Source organism: Archocentrus centrarchus, chromosome 11 (genome assembly GCF_007364275.1).
Source record: "Archocentrus centrarchus isolate MPI-CPG fArcCen1 chromosome 11, fArcCen1, whole genome shotgun sequence".
In the NCBI taxonomy this organism is placed as follows: domain Eukaryota; kingdom Metazoa; phylum Chordata; class Actinopteri; order Cichliformes; family Cichlidae; genus Archocentrus; species Archocentrus centrarchus.
This window is the reverse complement of record NC_044356.1, coordinates 14259603-14277200: the sequence shown is the minus strand read 5'-3', so window position 1 is coordinate 14277200 and position 17598 is coordinate 14259603. Positions and strand designations below refer to the sequence as shown.

Below are 17598 nucleotides of genomic sequence, written 5' to 3'. Positions count from 1 at the left end.
CAGGTCGTGTTGCGCGGTGCACGACCTGGATTCTCCAGGTCAGTCAGCAGAAACCGAAACTTCATGAATTAATCATTGGTGGTCAACTGGTGCGAAGTTGCTAAAGTCATGGCAACTCGACTAGAATTTCCATAGCCTTCAGTGCTTTTACGCACCGCTTTATCTCGTTTTAACAACAGGACAAAAAGCGAAGTTTTTGAGGCACAGCCGCTTTATTGTGGTAAAAAGCCCGTATTTCTGAATTTAAGAGTCTGAGTTCAGTGGTGAAAGTTTATCTTAAAATAATTTTAGTATTTTGTCAGATCTTTTAATTTTAACTTGTAATCCATGCATAAAAGATGTTAAAATTGACTTTTTTAACCAACTGTAACCATGGAGATTAATTTTATGTATTTATTTTTTGGGAGTACATGAAAAAATTTCTTTTTCATTTCTGTCCAATGTAGCCCTATGCCTTCAGTCTATAAAACACTGAAAACACCAAAATATATTTTCCAGAGCCCACTGAGAGCCAGTTTGTCGTTTTTAAATTGAAGAAGAAGAAGAAGAAACAGCCTTTATTGTCCCACAGAGGGGAAATTTGGGATTGCATGTGTTTGTCCAAAAAAAAAAAACCCAATAAAAATCCCCCAAAGCCTCCAGTTTATGTGTCATTTGCATAGATTGTATATTTAATGTCACAAAGTGCTTCTAATACAAACATTTAAGAAGAAGGAAACAAGGAATGTTTGAAGTTTTGCTTAATAAAATAACTGAACTATTAAACAACCATTTACTTACTGCTTTCTATTAATACTTCACATTAAGGTTTCACACTCTTCACAGCTTTGCTCAGCAGTTTCTTTTCACTAGTCTCATTTCTGCATCCAGATTTTTCCTAGCAGCTCTGATGATTTGGAGATTTAAACCACAGGCAGTGCCACTCATTTTTTAATAAGCCGATGCTGAAATGGCGACACACAGGAGGAAAACGCCACATTTTAGTTGGAATTACTTCATTATACTGTACATTAGTCTATGAAGGCAGATGAAGGGGAATCCTGAAGTACACAAGGACCAAAATTCTTATTTGATATATATATATATATATATATATATATATATATATATATATATATTAGGGGTGGGACTTTAACGCGTTAATTTCGATTAATTAATTATGGGGAAATTAACGCGTTAAAAATTTTAACGCATTTTAACGTTTCTCAGTGCACGAGTTCCAGGCATACAGATTATATCGACGCACGATGTCCAAATTAGGGGCCGCATCCTGCGAAGGACCCGGCCCACGTCTTTCGCAGCCCACGAACACCACAAAGGCCGGAAGTGAGCGGCTAGCCTTCATATCAGCTGCCGTCACCTCTGCGTAGCTCATGTCGCCTAGCAACCGTGAGTGCGAAGCACAGCTGTGTAACAGCAGCTGTTAAACGGAGAACGAACTTTTTCTCCTTTTTGTGGTTTAATTTTAAGTCTTTAATTCAAAATAAGCTGTTAAAACAAGCATGACACATTTCAACATCAAGGAATACAGCTGAGAGAATGATTAATTTCCAACTATAACAAGTGAGACATTAATGTTGAATAAAACTATCCAGTTATGATGCTTAACTTTAATTTCAGGTGTTTGCTTATCACAGGAGCACTTCCGCCCTTCATTGGTCTGTGTAGTAGACTGGTGGGAAAATAAACAAAATTTTGAAGTTTAAGCTTATGTATATTGATTTATTCATCAACTAAACTTAAATTAATATTTCTCATGTCAAATATTGAAATGCGATTAAAATGTGATTAATTTCGATTAATTAATTACAAAGCTTGTAATTAATTCGATTAATTTTTTTAATTGAGTCCCACCCCTAATATATATATATATATATATATATATATATATATATATATATATATATATATATATATATATATATATATATATATATATATATATATATATATATATATAAAATCAAAACAGTCGCCTCAAGGCGCTTCATATTGTAAGGTAAGGACCATACAATAATTACAGAGAAAATCTAGCAATCAAAATGTGCCCCCATGAGCACCACTTTGGCAACAGTAGGAAGGAACACTCCCTTATTGCAGTGGAACATTAAAGCATTTATATAAATACACGAATAATAATTAAGTTTACAAATGAAACAAAGTGTCCAGATCCTGTTATTTATATGGAATCCTGCGCTAGATCACCTCTCCACATTGTCAGCACTGCACTGTCTAAGGTAGCAAGTGTCCTATTAGACACTCACAGGTGCACCTAAGAAGCTAGAGTCACAATTACTGGGTTACTGCTTCAGCTTTCTCCTTACCTAAATTTCAGCTGCCAAAAGTTACTCTTAATGACCTAATATTCATTATTAATTAAGCACATTTGGAACTCTGCAGGCTACTTGAAGACAGTAACAGTGCACTATATTCCCAGTTAGATATACTTTGCACATCCTTATAGCCATGGATCTTAAAATAGCTCTCTTGCCTGTACCGTTTTCACCTTTTAAAAGGATTATTTAACATTTTGGCAGACCACTTTCTTGTGAAAAGTTAGACATCCCGTAAAGCTACAACAGGAGCCAGTCAGCACGTAAACTAGAAAAAGACTCCAGGAGGTCACAACTTCAGGTCAGGGAATAGGAACATAATCCGTTAAATCTGCAATTCTTCAGATTAAACACATAGTTAATTAGCCAGCAACTGAGTCTCTCTAAGCAGATTTTAACTTGACTTTTGAGCTTAATTTTGGATAGGCTTCGCTGTTTTCCCATTTCCAGCACTGAAGGTAGACACCTGCTTTTTTCTAACTCTTAAAATATAAATAAATGGATTTCTCAAAAAGCTTGTAATGGCTCTGGTGTTTAACTATTCTTTAGTCAGCAAGTCACATGGCAGCAATTCAGTGCATTTAGCATTTCAGAAATTGCTGAGCTACTGGGATTTTCACACACAACCATCTGTAGGGTTCACAGAGAATGGTCTGAAAAAGAGAAAATATCCAGTGAGCAGCAGTTATCTGATGAAAATGTCGTGTTGATGTCAGAGAAGAATGGCCACAGTGTTTCGAGCTGATAGAAAAGGCGACAGTAACTCAAATAACTACTGGTTACAACCAAAGCATGCAGAAGAGCATCTCTGAATGCGCAACATGTTAAATAGGAAACTGAGGCTACAATTTACACAAGCTCACCGTGGACAGTAGAAGACTGGAAAAACATTTCCTGATCTAATGAGTCTCAATTTCTGTTGCAACATTCAGATGGTGGGGCCAGAATTTGGCGTGAACAAGGAAATGAAATGAATGTGTGCATTCACCTTCTCTTCTGTCAACAGTAGGATATAAACAGAGTAAAAAGAAATGAATGAAAAGACACACTCAGTGTCCCCAGCAGCCTAGGCCTATCGCAGCATAACTAAGGGATGGTTCAGGGTCACCTGATCCAGCCCTAACTACTATAGCTCGCCTGTTCAGCACTGGCAAGTCCTCCGTAAATTTCCGGCTAATTTTTGCTGCATGCTCACATGGAGCTAATGTTAATCTACTGCACTGAAGCTGTACCTGCATCTAGTGCTGGGCAGTCTAATTTACTCCTCATTTTTTTTTTTTTTAGATAAATATTTTTAGTCATATTTTTACATTTTTGAAATAAATATTTTAGATATTAGAGTTTATTGGAAGTTTACTGTATTTTTCTATGTTGCTCCCTGTTGATGTCTTATGATGTTCATGTGTGTCCTTAATATTAAACACATTTAACACATAATGCTGCAATCTTGGGAACAGTTGGTTGTTGAACACAATTTCTTTTTAATGGTATAATTTGTTGAGATCTTATTACACAATGGTCACTCTTGCACCTTGAATCTTGCACCTGACAAAACATTAAAAACTAAAACTAATGAAAACTAAACTAAAACTAAGCATTAAACAAGAAATAAAAACTAATTAAAACAAGCAAAACCCCCCCTAAAAACTAATTATAAAACTAACTCAATTAGAGAAAAAAAAGTTACAATGAAATAAAACTTAACTATAATGTAAAATCCAAAACTATTATAACCCTGTTCCAAACGTATATCAAACAATAATGACTTCAGATGCGGAGAGGAACAAAATTTGGATTCCAGGAGCAAACGGCAACAGTGGTTTGTCTTAATCAAAACCCTTTCTGAAAAAAAAAAAAAAAAAAAGAATTCTTCCCTGAAGCCAGACATTTTAAACAAAAAACAATTAATGAACTGTATTTTATTATTATTATTTACATGCTAAGCAATTTTTTTTTTTTTGCATTCATGTAATTAATCCTTTTCCCTGTTTTCTTTTTTCATGTGAAATAGTTTCCAGTGGTTCTTCTATTTAAACAGCATTTCTGTGACTCATCTGTAAAGCACTTATAAGCAAGGAAGAAACTACTTATTTTTAACAAAGGTTGATTCATTTATACAAAGCAGAACACAGCTGTTTCTCTTGGCTCATACAAAGATAAAGACTGCTTATTTATAGTCTATTATAGATAAATTGTGTTCACTTTACCAATATGTAAATATAAAATATTTATAAATAAGACATTTGTGTATCATATTGGACCCTCATAAAAAGCTATACATGAAAAAACAGTGTTACAATAACTCCATAGGCTTGTATCACACATCTTGAGTAGCATTTTGAAATCCAGAAATGATAAATGAAATAAAATAAAGCTCCATTTCTTATCCACCTGTTAAAAATTTGTCAAATAAAAAATAAAAGCCTGAAGATATGTTTCTGTATCAAGTGTAACTTACATATCAAAAACACTCAGGCAATCATAAGAAAAACAAACAAACAAATAAAACAAACAAAAACAACCTCATTTTCTGGCCTCTCATTTTCTGGCTGGGTTGATGTTGCCACACAGTTTCCTGAAAGACACAATCATATGATTATTAATCCACTCGGAATAACCCTGTTTCTAGAAATGTTCAGTATTTGTTGTGACTTGATGAACAGAAAAATCTGTTATTTCTTACTCAGCTTTTGTGTTCTTCTTCAAGTAGTTACAGATGGGGCTGTTCTGGGTCAGTGCTTCTTTCAGAGTTTTAATCTCCTGGGTCCAGGCTCCAACCTCTGCCCCCAAGGCAACTTAATGACAAAGAAAAAGCAAATAACTTTGTTGGATCTAAAGAGGTATGCTAGTATTTGACCACATGGTGGCAACAGGGTGTGAGTTATCTGGGTGATAAGTGCATATTACCTTTAGTTTTCTCGTGTGTCTTTTGGACATCTGCCAGCTCTTCTTTTGCAGTTTTCTGCAGCAGAGTGAGAGAAATGTTTTTCAGGTTGGACTGGATTTATGTTATGTATTTTTTTCAATTCTTTTAATACTCTAAATCTGTTTCAGACATCCAGGAACAGAGTGGAAGCTCAACAAAACAACAGGGAATTGGCGATTTCCCCAACCATTTTGACAATAGCAGCAAACGTGCTGGAAAATGTGTTTCCTTTTAATATTACATGAATAGATTGTTAACACTGGTGCATGAATACATGTACTCTTACAGCCGTGAGTCTGCAGTCAGTCTAGACTAGCAGCTCCCAACCGTAATACTAATGAGATTATTAATGGGGCAAGAAAAGGATGAAAAACAAAACCCTGCTACATCATTTTCTAAGAAAGTTGTGTTTCTTTGTTAATAATATTGTTTGTTAACAATATTATAACAAAACTACCAGTTTTCAAATTTTCAAATTTGCGTGAAAGATAGCCAGTGACCTCTAGTTCACCTTGCCATAATTGGGTCAAGTTTGGAGGTTTTTCTGAAAATCTTGTGAGTGCAATAACTCAAGAATAATGTGAGGCATCATAGATGCATCTACTAAACGTCTTACACGAGTTTGTTGTTGTTGTTGTGCCTGGGACCACTTGTTTTAGGATGAAATTCCTTTTATATGTAACAATGTTGGATGCTGATAAGAGATGTTTTCTGTAATTGCCTTGTGTCTTTGTACAGTGAATATGTGTGGGAAAGAGGAAGAGAAAATCAAAAAAAAAAAAAGAGGAAAACTTGGTACCATTTCTCCTTGACATGCATCATTTTCCTTTTTCTTCTGCTCCATTTCTGCGTTGAGTTTAATCATTGTATCATCCAGCTCCTCCGCTGCTTTCTGGCTCTTCTGCCACACCTCTTCTACAGAGACTTTCAAGTTGTCCTGACTTAGATGTTCATTTGAAAGCTTCTCGAATGCAGTATCAAGTATTTCAATCTTCTTGTTCATAATGGCCTCCACTTGATACTGACTCTGGACCACCATCACCAGTCCCAAGGCCACCAAGATGGCTAAAATAACCACAATCCAGTAACCCCGCATTGATGCCGCTTCTGGGAAATGACAGGTTTCTATAGTCATGCTTAAGAGATTAGCAGTTCAATTACAAAAGACATTTTATTCGTATTATCTCTTCTTACCTTATCTTCAGCCAGTATAGTCCACTTTAGTTCCTGCTCTGTTCTGCTCACTAATTTCCTGCACAGACTGCACCTGAGCCGAGAGCACAACACAAAGTGAATGCAGTCACGTGACAGCGGCAACACCTAATTTGTTTTTAACCTCTTGTCGAACTCGTTTTTTTCCCCTGTAGGAGGAAGAGGGTGGAGACCAGTTTGCAGCTTGAGTAGCAAAGGTGACCTTTGCCCTCCATGAGAGGTTCATGAAACAATTAAATAAGGATCAGAAAAATGTAAGACGTGTAATTTTATTTGATAAATTAATCAGAGGAACTGGAGCTTTTGCATGTTCCCTTCGGCTCTTTTTAATGCACTCAGGCATTTTTATTTTATTTTTTTGTGTTCACGCAGCAAGCAAAAAGTAAAGTAAAGTAAAGTAAAATTTTATTTATATAGCACTTTTCTAGATAAAATCACAAAGTGCTTTACAGCATTTAAAAGAAAACAATAATACACAATAAAACACACACAAACCACTAGTTAAAAGCAAGCCTGTACAAATGAGTCTTGAGCTGTTCTTTAAATGATTCAATAGAGTCCACAGATCTCAGGTGTGATGGTAGTGCATTCCACAATTTAGGAGCTGCAACCTCGAAAGCACAGTCTCCCTTAGTTTTTAGCCTAGAGCGTGGAACCACCAACAGATTTTGGTCAGAAGACCTCAGCAGTCTGTGCGTTATGTATGGGTGTAAGAGCTCACTAATGTATTCAGGCATTTGACCATGCAGAGCTCTGAAAGTGATCACCAAGATCTTAAACTGGGATCTGAACTTTATGGGAAGCCAGTGCAGAGATGACAAGATAGGTGTCACATGAGACCACTTAGAGGATCCTTTAAGTAGCCTGGCAGCAGCATTTTGGACCAACTGGAGGCGATTCAAAGACGATTTGCTGAGACCAATGTATAAAGAATTACAGTAGTCCAACCGAGAGGAGACAAAAGCATGAACAATAATTTCCAATTCCGGCTTGGACACCATTCGACTGAGGCGGGCAATATTTCGCAAATGAAAAATGAAAAAAAACCTGTTGGTGCAGTTTTGAAACACGCCATGTGGCCAGTGGATCCCAGCATGTGTGGCCAAAGAAAAGAGGCACGCTCAGGGCAACTGCTCATTTACTTACAATATTTTATCATATTTGCGAATTTCACAAGAAACAGGCAACAATTTTAGGATTTTAAACTTTAAATCATACATGCATGACTTTATTTATCTATGATATGGTATTATCAGGATCACTGTGTTGGAAACTGGGTTCAGTTTCAAGCCCAAAGTTTGCAACCTGCCATGATAATTCCCATAACCTTACACAATCAGCTCCGGTCTGACTGGTACTTCTGGTTTAACGGAAAGAAGGAAAACAATGTGCCACCTTTTTATTAGGTATGTGTCCATGTCTGTGAGCTGTGAGCGTGACAGCATTTGTTCACATGACTGTTTCACAGATGCTGTTGCTATACTGGCAGAAGAGAAAATATTTACCATACAGTATGGCATTGTCTCTAGCAACTTAATTGTTTTTTTTTTTTGGCTAGCCAAAACAGGTCCAGAAAAAAAAAAAAACATTTTAATATTAGACATAACTTCTGCCAGGTTTGCAAACTACAGTAGAAAACAGCTCGGAAAGGAGAAACAATGCACTGACAACATAAGACTGAATCCTGGGAGTAGACACAGCTGCGGGAAACACATGGGTGCAGACAATCGGTGAGAATGAGATGGAAAAAACTGAAATCAAATCCCAAAGCACAAATAACGGAACCCCTGAAAGTTGGAAAATTAGATTTGGATAAATACAGCTGTAAAACTCTAATGATAGTTTTTCAATCTTGTGTTACTATATGACTTAATTTGGAAAATTTATGGAGTGTTATATGATTAAAACAAAAAAAAAAGATAGAACGTCCTCTCTAACAGGAATTTCTGGTACCTGCTGGGTGACAGGAAATCTCCCAGCGTTTTACTCCACCTGATGATACTTACATTAAATCTAAACAGCCTCCTTTTAAAATGATCATCATCATGCGGTGTAATTTTTGGGTGGGACAAATGCGCCTGTGTCTGGAGCAAAACATGCAAACTCCACACAGAAAGGCCCCAGCCTGGCAGTGGATTCAAATCAAGGACCTTCTTACTGTGAAGTGAGGGCGCTAACTATCAGCTTAGTAGTGTGACGTGTTGTTTCTGTATTTTGTTGTACATCTCTATGTTTTTGTATATTGTAGTTTTATGTGAGCTGCTCAAAAATCCTTATCCTTTAATCCCTCCATCCCTCCCTATATCCAGCTCAGGAGCGCGATGGGGCTGGAGCTTCTTCCCAGTGCCATAGACTGAGAAGCAGTGTACACCCTGGACAGGTCTGTCACAGGACTATGTGTTTCTAGTGTCTAGTAAAATCTGAATATTGGAATACTTACAGTGTAAAATTTAATATAATACAAAATGTTAGATAATGCATGAGTTGGGTCTAGAGTAGTCCTGTTGGTAAGTGCTACACTGGGGCTCTCACAGGATTAAATGGTGACCTTGATATCATATGTGTTTTTCAATGAAGTGATGATTAAAGTAGACCAGAATTATGACGCCTGGATGAGTGGTTGAAAATATGGCAATACTCTTAATCTTATCTAAAAAGGAATTCATACGTGCTCCAGAGAAGACCTTTTCCCCACGACAATATAACAATTGCAGTGTCTGGTGATAAAGTGAGAATTACCAGCTCTTCCAGCTTCCAGTTGTCCTTCAGTAAAAAATAAAAAACAAAAAATAAAAATGAGCTGACCGTGAGTGTCAGAGATAGAGCTGCTGACATGGCATGTGGAACATGTGGAGCATGTGGGAGGCTTGAACCTGTAGACACAACACTACGAGATCTGAGACAAACACTGCGTGTGTGTTCATGGACTGCGTGCCGCCAGTGCACTCAACAATGGCCGATGGACTCTTGGTTTGCCCCAGTGATGAGGAGTGTAAGCGGCCTGTAGTTTTAATGTGAAATTTTCTGTCTCATACTGATCTGGGGATAACTGACAACAACAACTTCAGAATATTTTTGTGCAATCTAAATCAGATTTTTTAAAAAAGTCTCAGGAAACATACACACAGGGGCTTTAAACTTTTAAAGTCAAGCCTAAATCCTAACTGTAGCTCTTTTTGTAAATAGTTTTTCTGTATGTAAATTTCTGATAAACTGCAAAAACGCTGTTCTCATTGCTATGTAAAGGGATAAAAATATGATAAGGGCTAGAGCTAGATTGGATCAGATGATGGGAGGCACCTCAGAGTAGGTTCGGTCAGACAGCTGATCTAGGAGACAAGAAAGTTAGGATAACCTGATATCCTAACTTTGAATCTACCTCTTCAGGTACTGGTCATAAAATTAGAATATCATTAAAAAAAGTTGATTTATTTCAGCAATTCCATTCAAAAGTGAAACTTGTATATTATATTCATTCATTACACACAGACTGATATATTTCAAGTGTTTGTTTCTTTTAATTTTGATAATTATAACTGGCATCTAATGAAAACCCCCAAATTCAGTATCTCATAAAATTAGAATATTTCTTAAGACCAATACAAAATAAAGGAGTTTTAGAAGTGTTGGCCAAATGAAAAGTATGAACATGAAAAGTATGAGCATGTACAGCAGTCAATACTTAGTTGGGGCTCCTTTTGTCTGGATTACTGCAGCAATGTGGCGTGGCATGGAGTTGATCAGTCTGTGGCACTGCTCAGGTGTTATGAGAGCCCAGGTTGCTCTGATAGTGGCCTTCAGCTCTTCTGAATTGTTGGGTCTGGCGTATCGCATCTTCCTCTTCACAGTAGCCCATAGATTTTCTATGGGGTTAAGGTCAGGTGAGTTTGCTGGCCAGTTAAGAACAGGGATACCATGGTCCTTAAACCAGGTACTGGTAGCTTTGGCACTGTGTGCAGGTGCCAAGTCCTGTTGGAAAATGAAATCTGCATCTCCATAAAGTTGGTCAGCAGCAGGAAGCATGAAGTGCTCTAAAACGTCCTGGTAGACGGCCGCGTTGACCTTGGACCCCAGAAAACACAGTGGAGCAACACCAGCAGATGACATGACACCCCAAACCATCACTGACTGTGGAAACTTTACACTGGACCTCAAGCAATGTGGATTCTGTGCCTCTCCTCTCTTTCTCCAGACTCTGGGACCTTGATTTCCAAAGGAAATGCAAAATTGACTTTGATCAGAGGACATAACTTTGGAGCACTCAGCAGCAGTCCAGTCCTTTTTGTCTTTAGCCCAGCCGAGACGCTTCTGACGCCGTCTCTGGTTCAAGAGTGTCTTGACACAAGGACTGCGACAGCTGAAACCCATGTCTGCATATGTTTGTGCATGGTGGTTCTTGAAGCACTGACTCCAGCTGCAGTCCACTCTTTGTGACTCGTTCCCACATTTTTGAATGGGTTTTGTTTCTCAATCCTCTCCAGGGTGCAGTTATCCCTATTGCTTGGACACTTTTTTCTACCACATCTTTTCCTTTCCTTCGCCTCTTTATTAATGTGCTTGGACACAGAGCTCTGTGAACAGCCAGCCTCTTTAGCAATGACCTTTTGTGTCTTGCCCTCCTTGTGCAAGGTGTCAATGGTCGTCTTGGACAACTGTCAGGTCAGCAGTTTTCCCCTTGATTGTGTAGCCTACAGAACTAGACTGAAAGACCATTTAAAGGCCTTAACTGATTAGAGTGTGCCAACGGGTGTCTTCAATATTGAACCTTTTCACAATATTCAAATTTTCTGAGATACTGAATTTGGGGTTTTCATTAGTTGTCACTTATATCAAAATTAAAAGAAATAAACATTTGAAATATATCAGTCTGTGTGTAATGAATGAATATAATATACAAGTTTCACTTTTTAAATGGAATTACTGTAATCAACTTTTTCATGATATTCTAATTTTATGACCAGCACCGGTATAGTTTTATGTCCATCTTACTTTCACTTCTGTACTATTTACAGTATCTTGCAAACTGATTATTGCATTGTCTTTGATTTTCTCATTCATATTTTAAAGATTTATACCTAAGGGGAAAATCTCAATCTAGTTTGGAAACACTGCATATTTTAAAGTTGTTTACTGAATGCAAAACAGACCGATCAAATGCCAACGGATGCATTTAGATTTTGTTGAAGAAAAATTCATAACGAACCAAGACAACAGTGCTTCCACCTGTTTGCCAGGAAAATGATAAAGAGTCAGTCAGTCAGTACAACAGCAGACAAGAAATGAATGTATGATAGCTGAAATTTGTCTGCAGTTTGTAGATAAAAATGGAACAAAATGCTCACCGTTCTCTGTGGGTGATAAGAGTTTTTGAAAACAGATCCAGGGGAACTTAGTCTAAGTTTGGAAAAAGACATCTGACTGGTTTTGATAAACCGTGTTACTCCCCGGCTTTGACCAGTCAGGTAAGATAAGCAAGGAAAATATTTTCTACTCCATGTTTAATTAAAAATGGGCTACGAGATAAGAATACATGAAACAATAATGTTTAACATGTTGACCAACTTTGGTTTATTGCAGTTCACTGAAACTAGATCAAAGTGGGAAAAAAACACTTACAGGAAATATGGGAATATATAATTTTCCCATATGAAATAAAACACTACAACTAATACTAAAAGTTATGATTTGCCGTGTATAGAGACAAAGTTAGATAAAGTTAGATAGAGACAAGCCATTTATGGGACAATGAAAAAGTCCACAAAAGGAAGCCTAAAAACTGTGAGGCAGAGGACCAACTGAACTTAAAAACACCACAAAGCACATTAGCAGCATAGCAGGGAGCATCAACATCCCATCTAACAAGGTCAAATACACAGACAGGATCAGTATTTATGCAAACTGGGCTGAGTAGGGAATGAACAACAACAGGGTAATGGGACACAGGTGCACACATTTAACAACAGGTGAAAACAAATCAGGGGAGAACGAACAGGAAGCAAAACTGACACACGACCCAAAGAAAACCAACATCTGGGAGACGTGAATACTAACACTAAACGACATGGACCATAAAGTAAAACATAACATATAACCAGAACTAAGACTGGGATGTGTTAGATCCCAGATTTGCCTCCCCTCATTTCTTTATATTCTGCTTCCAAGAAGCCAACCCTAACTCTGTCCATAGGTGTAGCAGCAATCTTCAGACCCTCATTGCTGCTCTTAGGAGGCAGCTTGCATGCCCTTCAGTAATCAAAAATTAGATGGAAATAAAAAACAAAATGGCTATTTATTCCACACAACCCTGGTAACTGTACAACATGATGTCTCCTGTTGGAGTCCTGGTTACCCATTTCTGTTATCACTTTATGCAAACAAGTATAAACTGCCTGTGACAGTCAGAAAACTGTTGCTCCACTTCCTGGAATAGGAAGAAATCCAGCAAAGACCCGACACATGATCCGAAAGATGCAGTACCATCTGTAAAGAGTCTGCTGGCAACAGCTTCATTTTTCAGCATGACAAGGATCTTAAACACTCTCCCAATACAGTTATTGCAACATTCAAAGAGTTTTGAATGTCCTTCAAGAGCCTGTAGAACTATTCCTGAATAAAACTTAAAGAAATGACAACAAAGCTGCCTGAGAGTTCAGCTGTGTTGAAGAATAAGGGAGGCCATATCAAATATCGAATTTCAAGCTTGTTAGAATAGTAAAAATTCATATACCACATTTCCATTTATGTATGTTTCAATAAATCCCATTTTCCTAAAAAATATAAATAACTGAAAGCTGGCTCATAGTACTTTTTCTGTTTTCAGCATGCCATTGCAGACAAAGCAGGAATAAATACTAATCAAAGTTCAATGCCATAAAGCTTCTTCAGTCTGAGAGTCCTTCTCTTGTGCTGTTCTGGCCTGCTCAGCAGAACAAAGCCACTGTTAATGTTTGCAGGAATGCCTTAAGGTCAAAGCATTTACTCTTAAAACAACTGTTATTACTAATTATCTTATGTGTCAGTTTGAAGTGATTTCATCCTATGTGAATGCAGACTGGTTAGAGCGACCTTGCACCCATCAGCAGATATCACTGAAGTTCAAACTCATTTTGTTTTTATCTCAACATTATTACACCACCTCCCTCTCTCCCTCCCCATTTGCACCACTCACTTCCAAGCATTTCACGCCCACAAACCCTCCGTTCACCCATAAAAGCTGGCTGAGCATCACAATACAGAGAAGTCTGCCTCTTCAGCATTTGGATCCCACCACACCAGTGCACAGCTATGAATTCAGCTGTAGGCCTCGCAGGACTTTGGATGATTGCTCTGACTTTTTACGGTGTAAACATGGGAGGTAAATTTTTATAGATTTTTTAAAAAGTATATACACAACATACTCCTCAGACTGTAGTGTTTTGAATCTTTGTGTTGCGTCTTGTTGGATTTCCACAGAGACCAAGAAGAACTCTCTCAAAGAGCCCGATGTCCCGTTCCCACCTGCCCGTCCCACTCCTGATAATTTGGCTGCTATTTGTCATCATGGTCGAGGTCGTCCCAGGTATCCACCTAGTTTCTTCCCAAAATCCGGTTCCAGCCACTTCCGACGCCGTGGACATGCCATGAACCGGCTGGAGTCATGGTTTGGTGTGTGCTGCAGTGGACAAATAGCCCAGGAGAGCAACCAGATGCTCTGCTGCGCCCAGCAAGCGGTGAGTCTCTGAGTTTTATTTTATACATCATGAGGGAGATTTATGTTATTTTGTATTTATAAAGTTAATGGGGAATCTATTATATTCATTTAAATTCTTTGACTTTCCAATGGACATTCTGGGTAAAATTAATGTTATTTTCTCAAATTTTTGGTTTTGAAAATATATATTACTTAAAACTAATTATTTAATGTGACCTGTATTGCCAAGTGACTGTTGCTTTCTCCAACAAAACGAGGATGAAAATATCTCAGTTAACATTAAAATTGTTGAGAAAGCTATCCAAGCAAGCTAATCTGAAGGCTGTGGCTGCTGCAGGTACTTTAAAACCTTTAGTGAATTTGTGTTGATTTAATTATTTAACTAATCTGCAAATAAACACCATATAACCTATATGCTATGCATAATAACTGAAAAACTGTAAAAAAAAAAAAAAAAAAAAAACCTGACCATTAAAAATCAAACATTTGTGCCCATGGATCTGTACATCTATGACACAGGGTACTTTGCTTGATTCACAGTGTAAAGTAATCTTTATTTATGACATACTGGGCTTTGGTGCAGCTCACTTCATCCTCTAACTCAAATAAGCCATCAGTTTTTATTTTTCTAAAACCACCTTTTAGATTAGGGGTGTGAGATGAATTTTTCCAAAAACTGGGACTTCTGTTGAGGGCCACACCAGTAAGCTTAAAAAGAGATAAAATTAATATTGAGCAGAACTCAGTTCAGCTTATTGACGGGGTGTCTGCAAGAGGCCAAGTTTCTAATGTTGCCCGTTGGGAAAATGAATTGCCCACCTCAGTTTTAGATCAACCTTCTGACTGGCTGCCCATAACAAACAAATGGCTTCAACAGCAGATCTGTGGGACTGCTGGCACACACCAGGCCTGAGATGATCATAATAGAGATCCGAGAGTAGAAATATAAAAATAAAATAAAATAAAATAAAAATTACACCTGCAATGTCTTAATCCTGAGCTTTTGGCTCACAGGGATTATTTAAACTAACCTTTGGCAATAATTATTAAGAGCATCCAGCACTCTAAGTATATCTATACGACAAAAAATGAAAAGCTAGTATAAAAAGCATATGTTGCTGTTTAATTATATGATATGCAAATATAGTAATTAAGTAAATTTGATCAAATGTAAATTATAGCACAACCTTAAACATTTTTAAAATATTCAAAGATATAAAAGAAATCGCAATATGTTGACTGATGCTGGAGGCAAGGAAAAGCCCACTGCACCCACATGCAAATCAACAATTGTCCCATGTGAGGATTAAATGTTTTTTTCTCTTACTTGGGGTGAGCGCAGAGATGCTGTGTAACCTTGTTACGTGACTCTTTTTTTCTCACAGTGGAGAAAAGCCCTGTCTCAGTTCTGTGTGGAAGAATACTCCACCATGACCCTCCCGTACGAGTGCTGCGAGAACACTGGAGACGCTCGGTGGACGTGTTTCGACAGTAAGCTGCCGAACCCAGACTACAGATCAACACCGGGCTACGATGCCCCTGAAATCCCAGAGGAGCCAGGATTCACGTTTGACCCAAGTGCCTGCTAGAAATGAAAAAAAAAGAAAAAGATCATATATATATATATATATATACACACACAACTTTCCACTTTCATATACCTAGATAGAGTATTAAAGAAAAACTCACATTCAGATTCAGATAACAAACAAAATCTGCAGGATAGAGACAAACCTCTATCACACAATGCTTTGTACAATAATTTCATCTTGTCTTTGTCCCAGGCTCTCTATGAGTAGGACAGGACATACTGGTTTGATTTATGCTATCTAAGGACAATCAGAGTCCCATCCAGCCTCATTATCAACTCATCAGTTTAGCCAAACTTTTCCATATTAATAGAAAACACATTTTTAAAATGTGAAGCAAATGCTCACTGTTATAACTCCCATAAAATGTGCCTGGATTGAATGCTGTAATTTCTGGGTGCAGTATTTATAGAGCACAAAATGAACACACTCCCCAGAGAGCCTGATATGTTTTTTGTTACTATAACTCTTTGTTACAGACTTGATATATCAGCTTCAAAATTCAGTCATTTTAACATCCACACACACGCCTGTAAAAGGTATTTTAGAAAAGTTGGCTGGATTATTAGTGTGTTTGGCTTTATCATGTCATTATCATGTCATTGATCAGTAATAAAAGTCGTAGTGTGTTGTACTTTTAGTGTGACTTTTGTTTTGTGCAGTTAAAAAGTCACAAATAAAAACTTTACAACAACCACTGATTGAGTTATTGCTACTAATATAATCCAGACTACAATCAAGTGAATGATCAGTCATTATGCTTCCTCTGTAACGCCTTCAAAATAAAGGTATACAGCTATTTAGAGAGAGAGAGAGAGAGAGAGAGAGAGAGACAACAGCCTCACTGTGCCTCATTATTGATTTTAAACATCATTCCTCTAAAGGATTTTCCCACAATTTGGATTTTACGCATGGTTGTGAACAGAAGTGTTTACAGTGGTGAGTTAAATTGTGGTGACTGTGGCGCCTGGGTGGCTTAGTGGTGAAGCCGGCGACCACATACATTTGCCGTGTTGCGTTGCGGGCGGTGTGGGTTCGAGTCCCGGCCCCTTGCCAATTTGCCCGCGTTTTCTCCTGTATCTTTCCCTCATTTCCTGTCTCTCTCCACTTCCGAGAAAAGCCGCTGTGGCCAAAAATCCCCCCCCCCAAAAATGTGGTGACTGCAACAGCCATAAGATGTGACTAAAATCAATTTAATATTCAGCAAACTATTCAAAGGCCCCTCATTTCTTATGGATGAGGGCATTGTCATCCTAGAAGAGACACAGAAATGTTTTTATCACAGGATACAAGTGATTGGAATAGTTTTTTAATTCATTTGGAGATAATCTTCCCTCTAAAATGACAGTTCTCAAAAAAAATTTTCTAGCATGACCCACTTCAGAAGCTGAAAAAAAAAAAGAATCTCACATGATTTTTTTAAACCAGTTATTAACATTGTTTTTTAAAGGGATCTAACTTGGATTTTAAATAAATGGCAGCATAAGAGCTTCAGCCAATATTATTTCCCTAAAAAAAGAAAATTCATTCAACTTTCACATCACATTTTTCTACTGGTTGTTCCACACCTCACCTGCAGTGGCTCTGCATCTCACCAGTGAATCCTGCTCCACAGTTTGAGAAGCACTGTACTAACAGGATAAATAGACCCAAATTGTGTCAACAAAGAGCCCTGCAAAGGGATCAAGGGTCCTGTTTTTCCTTTATTTTGTCCTCTGTCTGTAAATATTTGTGTTGGAAAGTGCTGGAAGCTTTTTCCTAAATTAATTTTTCCCCAGTCACACTTTATATATACCCATATAACACACACACATTTTAACTAAAGGCTACAGTTTACTGTCTGAAATG

General features: G+C 37.6%; 1 protein-coding gene across 1 annotated transcript; it reads left to right on the top strand.

The window, feature by feature from the left end:
* Positions 1 to 13687: 13687 nt before the first annotated feature.
* ecm1a (extracellular matrix protein 1a) lies at positions 13688 to 16437 on the top strand. Its single transcript, XM_030740443.1, has 3 exons — positions 13688 to 13825; positions 13924 to 14180; positions 15547 to 16437. The coding sequence occupies exons 1-3, from the start codon at positions 13756 to 13758 to the stop codon at positions 15748 to 15750; spliced, it is 531 nt and encodes a 176-aa protein (XP_030596303.1). The 5' UTR covers positions 13688 to 13755; the 3' UTR covers positions 15751 to 16437.
* The last annotated feature ends 1161 nt before the right edge of the window (positions 16438 to 17598 follow it).

Excerpts from the sequence above, each read along its gene's own strand:
- ecm1a (XM_030740443.1), top strand. The coding sequence starts at position 13,756 with ATGAATTCAGCTGTAGGCCTCGCAGGACTTTGGATGATTGCTCTGACT. Across the intron at positions 13,826-13,923 it reads TTACGGTGTAAACATGGGAG|AGACCAAGAAGAACTCTCTC; the intron begins GTAAATTTTTAT and ends GGATTTCCACAG. Across the intron at positions 14,181-15,546 it reads TCTGCTGCGCCCAGCAAGCG|TGGAGAAAAGCCCTGTCTCA; the intron begins GTGAGTCTCTGA and ends TTTTTCTCACAG.